This window comes from Sinohyriopsis cumingii, chromosome 7 (genome assembly GCF_028554795.1).
Source record: "Sinohyriopsis cumingii isolate HCF-2022 chromosome 7, ASM2855479v2, whole genome shotgun sequence".
NCBI classification, from domain to species: domain Eukaryota; kingdom Metazoa; phylum Mollusca; class Bivalvia; order Unionida; family Unionidae; genus Sinohyriopsis; species Sinohyriopsis cumingii.
Genome location: NC_142967.1, coordinates 70,108,473 through 70,116,405, shown reverse-complemented (window position 1 = coordinate 70,116,405; position 7,933 = coordinate 70,108,473). Strand labels below are relative to the sequence as shown.

General features: G+C 32.4%; 1 protein-coding gene across 2 annotated transcripts in view; it reads left to right on the top strand.

Moving 5' to 3' along the window:
* The first annotated feature begins 34 nt into the window (after positions 1 to 34).
* The window catches only part of LOC149795472 (uroporphyrinogen-III synthase-like), a 223,329-nt gene continuing 215,430 nt past the window's right edge, over positions 35 to 7,933 (top strand). Inside the window, exons 1-2 of one of the 2 annotated variants that reach the window (XM_089965264.1) lie at positions 35 to 140; positions 3,324 to 3,392. In XM_089965264.1, coding sequence (XP_089821390.1) covers positions 47 to 140; positions 3,324 to 3,392 — 163 coding nt within the window. In that variant the 5' untranslated portion in view covers positions 35 to 46. Of the gene's footprint in view, positions 141 to 3,323; positions 3,393 to 7,933 lie in introns of those variants that run through there. The other variant, XM_089965265.1, reaches the window with a different exon arrangement.

The following is a 7,933-nucleotide window of genomic DNA, read 5'->3' as shown; positions in this document are numbered from 1 at the left end:
TGATGAGCTCTGAAATCGATGACGGTTAGGAAAACACCACTTCATCATGGTAGATTGCGGGAGTGCACGATGCTATCAAGAGAGACGAATTTTTAGGAAAGAATTACTTTCATGGAGTAAGAAAATTCCAGTACTTGTTGGTAAGTTAATCGTTTTATTTGTCTGGCAATTTTTATTCAGTTATTTACAGAACAACCTTTGTAAATTTAATTGAACGCGTCGAACTCATTGTCAAAATTTTAGGCCCTGTAGTATACCATTAATGGTTGCTTCATCATCAGTCACCCTCTGTTCCAGTTGTCACTAAATTTGGATATTTTCTTTCGAGGATAAATTGTTTGTAGGACATGTTAGTATATTGTATCAAAGTGATAAAATAAGATGTTGCTTAAGTTTTAAAAGTACATGTTTATTTACTTTGATAAAGCCGAATTCACACCTTGGTAAGAAATGCCCGAATAAAGCAATTTATCGATCGGTTGCTGAGCCAAATTTTGCCCAAACGGTATCGAGCAGCGTCGATTGGCTGACATTGCCAATATTGGCATTAGTAATGTGCGCCATCTTTTCCCGAAATTTTGACCACTTATTGACTACATTTTAAAATGTCTAGCCGAAAAGAATATAATCAGGATATTAAAAGTTTGTTAAAAGATCTAACTGTTGAATGTTGTCACAAATAGCAACAGTGTCAACAGCGCGTGCCGTGGCTTTGTCACAACCGATTGGGGTCAATTTTAGGCAGAGAATTGGACACGCTTGACCTTGTCGCCGTGCTGCGTTATGTTAATGAGTTAACGGTACTATGCCTTTGTTGTAGTGCAATAGAGGTGGATACCCTTATATGACCTTAGGGTTCTTGTGCGACTATAAGTTGCATTTAAAAAAAAAAAAAAAACAACAGATAATACCTCCACATGTGTTTTAACCTTTTTTTTTGGTCTGAATGTAAAATGTTGAAATGTAAATGACGATCCATAATCTAAGTTGAGGTTGGCTTGGGTGTAGTCACAAGTATTTTGTATTTCTTCATGCCTCAGCCCCCAGTTTTAACTTTAATTTCTTTTCTTTGTAAAGTTTATTTTTTTGTGGATTGAGTGATAAGCTTGGAGGGAAAAAAACATTATTTCTTGACTGTGTACACATTTCAGAGGACCTAGGACTCGTCATATCAATTAAAAATGAAACCCCATCAACTTTTACAAGGGGATAATTCTATTTAGTTTAAACAGAAATCACAAGTTAACAAATAGAATGCTACAAAGTGTTAAAAAAACAAACAACAAGTCTCTGGAACATTATGAGAACTGGTTATTTAGAATGAGATAGATCTAATAAAACTGAAAAATAAAAGTAAACAATACAAAGGTAATTCTAGTCTGTCCTAGCACCATTGGCACTTTAAAATTAGACATTAAAAATGTATGGGGGGGGGGGGGGAATTAACTCATTAGAATAGCCTTTGATGCCATGCAGTTAGTTCACTGCAACTGTACAGATCTGCCAGTTTCAGATCATATCATCTATTGCTAAACCTGAACTTGATCTACTTGATTCTATACTGCAAGTAAAACTACTTTCCCCCACCGTTGTTTTATAGATTTGTGTACAACATTTATGTGCTATTTTGCATGCTCACATGTATGTCCCAATTATGGATATTCCATTTCTTCCTTCCTCAGCTGTATTAGTTTCAATTGCATGATTGACTGTTTAGAGTGCTTTCTGAAATCATTGATGTAATTTGTTTGATTTCTTTTTTGTTATCCTGTTTTAAGTACTTTTAAATGAACTATTGATTGATTGATAGATTAAAGTTCCATTGGATTAGAGTAAATCTTAATGTTCAGTTCATTTGAGTGGTTTGTGAGTTTTTGAAAGTTTAATTTTGAATAATAATAATTTTTTTTTAAAGTTCAAGAAGAGGGTTTTGAAAGGCTTAAAAAGTTTCTAACTCTATTTTTGGCCGAGGGGGAATCCGGGAATTTTTTCTACCATTTTTAAAACATGGCCCAATGTCCATAAGATTATGAATTTGTCTGTATAAAAGATCAGGTAGGGAAATTTACAATTTTGTTCAGCAGTTATTTCATCGAAATTGGCAAAGAAAATAATTATTCACATTTAAATCAATCATAAAATCCATGTATAGTTAGACAGGTAGATAGTTTTAATGGGGAGATAGATTAACCAAGACAAGTCAGCACCTTTCTAAAAGCAAATGTTTAAAATGAAGACATAAATATCAGGACTTAAATAATTTTATGTGGGTTGTGTATTGAGATAATAATTGGTTTTCTAACCACAGATAAATTAAATGGGAAATATCTTTTACAGTGTACAGAATAAATGGGAAATATCTGTTTCATGTTTAAATTAAATGGGAAATGTCAGTTACATCTTGTAAATTGAATGGGAAATGTCTGTTACATCTTGTAAATTGAATGGGAAATGGCTGTTACATCTTGTAAATTGAATGGGAAATGTCTGTTACATCTTGTAAATTGAATGGGAAATGTCTGTTATATCTTGTAAATTAAATGGGAAATGTCTGTTACATTGTATAAATTAAATGCAAAATGTCTGTTACATGTTATTAATTAAATGGGAAATATCTGTTATATTTTATAAATTAAATGGGAATGTGTTACATGTTCATTGAAGGGTGTGGGGTAACATCTAAACTACCTAAACCATATAATTATTCCCTTAAGCATTGTTGCTTTTTTTAATGTCAGCATGCCCTATGACTAATTGATGTTTCAAAATTACCATATATGTTTTATTATACATTGAATCAAACGAGAGACCACAACTTGCTATCACATAATGCACTGGCAGATTTTAATCAATGCAGCTTGTTGGGAATAATGAGTAGAATAAAGAACGTATACCCAGATGTGCCAGTGCATCATGTGATGGTAGATCAGAGTCTGCATTGTTTGCAAATGGACTGGACTGACATGGATGTATATATGGTAATTATTTAGTTAAAGTATATATCTCTTAGATTTTTTAAGTTTGTGTAATGTGTGTCCTCGTAGATATTAGTATACTGGAAATATTTTAACAAATTGCATGCAAAATACTTGTGTACAAGTCGTGTCCCTTGCAAACCTTGATTTGAAATCACACTAGAATCAGTGTTTTTTCTTCTTTTGATTGCTCTTAACTGCACAGGCCCAGATAATTCTGTATTATGCAACAGCAGATAAGGGTCTATGTTGCTTGCAGTTACTCTTTAGTTAAAAGAAAGTGTATGATGCATTTCATGCCTTTTTGTTCTCTCCAGAATAGCATACTAATCATGTATATTTTCTCAGGTTTAGAAAGAGTTGCAGAGGAACTTTTTGGACAAGAAGCTATATCAACACTTTTACAGCCATTTAACTGTAAGTGTTTAGTTGTTCTATCCATATTGTGGTGTTGGAAATTAAAGAAGATTTTGTGATTATATTGTCTGGTTTTTTGCTCATTGATTAAGAATTTGTCCACATGCAGTATTTCCAAAATGGGTTTCATTTTCAAACTGTCTGAAGTCCAAAACAATGGGAATGAGGTAGAACTGGATTTTTCAACTAAAATATATCACTGAAACTAACCAGTCAGTAGGGGTCAAAGTCAGTTGCTACTAATGATGAAAAATTATGGTCAACAAGTAAAAGAAGGTCTAATACGGTTAAGTTTTTTTCCTACCAGCAAATTCCATTTGCAACTAGAACACCTTGGGATCAATTGGTTTATTGTAACTTAGCTGACAAAGAGAGATATAGATTTCAGTTATTTGGGGGCATATCCTTGCTGAGTGTTTTGTTCTTCCAAATGAACAATGCTTTTCCTTGTAAAATTTTCAGCTGTTAATACAGCTGAAGAACAAATCATTTGTGTTTATTTTTAATGAATTTTTGTGTTCTTTAAATTGGTTGGCAAGTAAATACAATAACTTGATAATTTTTCATATCTGATTTTCATGACATTGATAATTTATATTTTTATATCTGAAAATTTAATTGAATAATAATAATAATATTATTAAGAATTGACATTCAGAAATTAATTATAATTGAAATGTAAATAACATTTTGGCATTTTTTAAAATAAGAAAAAATTGTATGCATGACTGCCACTGTGTTATAAGTGGGTGTGCAAGTTATCGATGGAGCAATATATATAGTAAGGGTTCTGATAAAGAAACTCATAAGTTAATTTAGACTTGCCCAAAGAAACACGTGCTTATTGTATGTCTAAAGAGATGTACATCAGTAACCTTGTTAACCAGCAAAAGTGGGAATGGTATTGCTGTATTAAAATGTTGTTGTTGCCCAGCAAAAGTTGCAAGACACTAACACCTGAAAATGGTATTAAAATGCCTGAAATATTTGTCGTTCCTATGTTATGATGTATATGCATTATGTCATGTTATTTCATATATCAAATGTTATTAGTCAAACAGTGTAGATTATGGGCCTTTGATAAGTTTTAATAAATAGCCAGGTATGTTAATCTCCTTAACCTATTCCAAAGCTAACTATTGCCATTAAAGTCCCAATGCCACCGTTATGTGCAAAAAGTCATATGTATAAATATATGCCAGATCATTGGAATAATACTGAATATTGAAAGATATTTGGTCCTAAACATTGTTGGGTTCCATTAAACCAGATCATATCAAAGTTTTATTACATTATGAGCCATTTAATTACTCCGACAAACTAATAAACATGGCTGTTTTTCACGTCTGTGAATAAATCCGATGTTGATTGGCCGATTTGATGATGTGATCATTGTAAACATAAGAAGCTAACACCATGCTGTATTGGACTGTCTTTTTTCAGCCCAAGTTTGCCCATCAAAGCATTCCAGCAGCCCACCTGATCACCCTTGTCTTATTTTTATTTAATGCATGCTTTTTCTTCTCAGATCCACTTGAAAAAGTCAGCCTGCCTTTCTTCATTCCCTCCTGAATCAATTTGCAAATTTATGTGCCATATTTCAATGTTTTTAGGTTAGTCATTTATGGAATTTGTTAAATGTATAACATCACTACTTTTGGAGCATTCCCGAAAAGAACAGAATTAGAAGCAACTTAGTTGATTGAATTAAGGGTGGCACCTCTTAATTCTAAACTGAATATTTGAATGTTGTTTAAACCTAACATCTCGATTTATTTTAAGGAATGGTTTGTTTGTACCCTTTTTCCTTTCGAAATTGACTTAGATAAAAAGAAAGGTGAAATTCATGATAAATGGCGGCCATGGGGCTTTAACCGAAAAATATATGGGCTCTTAAATTTTCCAAATGCATATGCTATATATTTTATAACCATAAAACAAAATTAAAAAAGAAAACAACATAAATTTCATATTTTTTAATGTACTTACCAGATCGTATTTCATCTAGTTCATGGTAACAGTATTATACATCACACTTGTTTAGGAATTTATTATTGCTGTCATGATTTTTTTTAGTGGTTGTGGAACATAACTTAGAAAGCATGATTCAGTAATATTTGCCTTAGCATGTTGTTTACTGATGATGCTCATTTCAAATTTACAGCAAACACAAATTATTTATGTAATTATATAGAGTTTATGTCTAACTATTGGAAAATATCACGTTGCTGAGTAATACTGACAGGTCTTTTATAATGGAATAAAAGTAGGTCTTGCAGCAATAGCTCACTTTCAGATAATGGAAGGGGAAAAATGAGTTTTAAAAAGTTGTATTTAAACTAATCCAATCCAGTGCAATGTTTTATAGCATAAAACCGAAAACACTCATATTTTTCAGACCCACTAGACAATGAAATTATTCCCACTAGTTTTAGAAACGAGATTTTGTAGCCCCCAGTGTCTTAGAATTTGGAGTTCAGCACTGAAAACTGGGGTGAAAATTTTTGCAGCTGAGTAAACAGCAAACAGGCTGAGCCAGTGTCTGAATCTAATATGTATTTTTAAGGAAGGAAGATACAGGTACTAATTCAAATAAAGTTCAAACTAGATGAAGCCATTATGCAGCACAAAAGGCTGTTCTCATCTGTGTTTAGCAGAGATGAAACTGAAGACTGAACTAATCTGTGTTACAGACTACTTAGCCCTTTTTAATAATTCATTGACAGACCCTCAAAACCACCTTGTTCTCTTAGAAGTCTGATGGATTTGCTGCATGTGCAGCATTTTCAATATTTCTTCATTTACTAGTAGCAGATGTCGATTCTGCAAAGTTAACCTCCTTTCACAGAGAATAAAATGAGAACTGTCAGCAAAATACATGCATGTGTTCTGTAATCTCAGCAATGCACTTTTTGTTGGTGCCCTTTTTATGACTCGTGTGATTTTTATTATGCATGGCTATAACAAGATCATCTGAATTTTGGTGTCCTAGCAGGGCTGACCAGAGATCGCACTATAAGCGAGGGTGCAAGGTATCAAGGTACCTACATAACATTATGAATGATACCATCCTTGCTGGACATCAAGAAAATGGTGAGGGGGGGAGCAAACATGTCTGTTTAATGGCTGAATACTCACTTTAAAATTGTATTTTGGTATAATTGTCACTAAATAGCTTTTTATAATGAAATTATTTGTTTTTATTTACAAATGGCCTTTATTTTCAAAAATGCCGAACTGCTGAGAGACAAAACATTATGAATGATACCATCCTTGCTGGACATAAAGAAAATGGCGAGGGAGGGAGCAAACATATCTGTTTAATGGCTGAATACTCGTTTTGAAATTGTATTTGGAATAATTGTCACTAAATAGCTTTTTAAAAGTTATTTGTTTTTATGTACAAATGGTCTTTATTTTCAAGATGCCCAACTGCTGAGAGATCTGCTGCCTGCTTTACTCTTGTGGAATGCAACACAAGGATCATACTAAGCAGGGAAACAGACTAGTTACTGATTCAAATTCACAATCAAACGAGATTCCTTTTTTTTTTTAAATGGAACATTTAGTTCATGAAACAAATGTCATCATCAAAAGTCAATTTTTTTATTTTTTTCTCTAATAAAATATTGATATGATTTCATTAACTTCTCATCCATGTGGAAATCGCACAGTACCAATTTAGGAATTACAAATTAACTACAAACTCTGAAACTAGCTTTTTATTAATAAATTATATCTGTGAAACAGAATTTTCAGTCATCAAGTATTCATTTCACTTGGTTGTCTTTCTATCATTGATCATATTTGTGAATGAGTATGCTAATTTAAGGTAGTTTAATTATTTTAAGTTCACCACAGAATTGTAACAGTGCTCGATTGATCGCTTGAAATGAGTTGACTTGATACTAGATCAGGACTGCTAGCTCTTACATAAGTTGGATTTGCATGTTTTTTTTAACTTTTCAGTTAGTTCACCACATTATTTGATATAAAAGACATAATTAATGTGGTAATACAAGGTCAGGTTTAATCCATGCAAAAATACAACAAATTCTTACACAAATTAGGTATCAAAATGCCATCAGCACCCAGTAAGTTCTCTCAGAAACTCTCATGGGCATAGCTGTTAAGGTAATTGATATTTCACGTTTGAATACAACCAGGCACATTGCATTGATGATCATTACACTTAAACTGAACTAAAAGATACATGTATAACTAAAACAAACAATAAACTTATTTAATTGATTTTATTTATTAAAGTGCAGCTTCCAGCAGGCATTAGTGACAATTTCATTGATCGAAATTTCATTGCATACTGCTATTTACGGTGAACCAAGAATGTTGTTTGGAAATAAGCTATAACAAAATACATGATTTCTTATTGAAAATAGATAATTTTGTAATGTTGATTGAAATTTCCAGGTTATGTCAGCTGTTTTCGATGATTAAACAAGCAATATATAATGTTTTAGTTACTAGTTTGGGTGTGATTTTCTTCATGTTCAACAAATAGGGTTCAGTTTTTGGGTACTTTC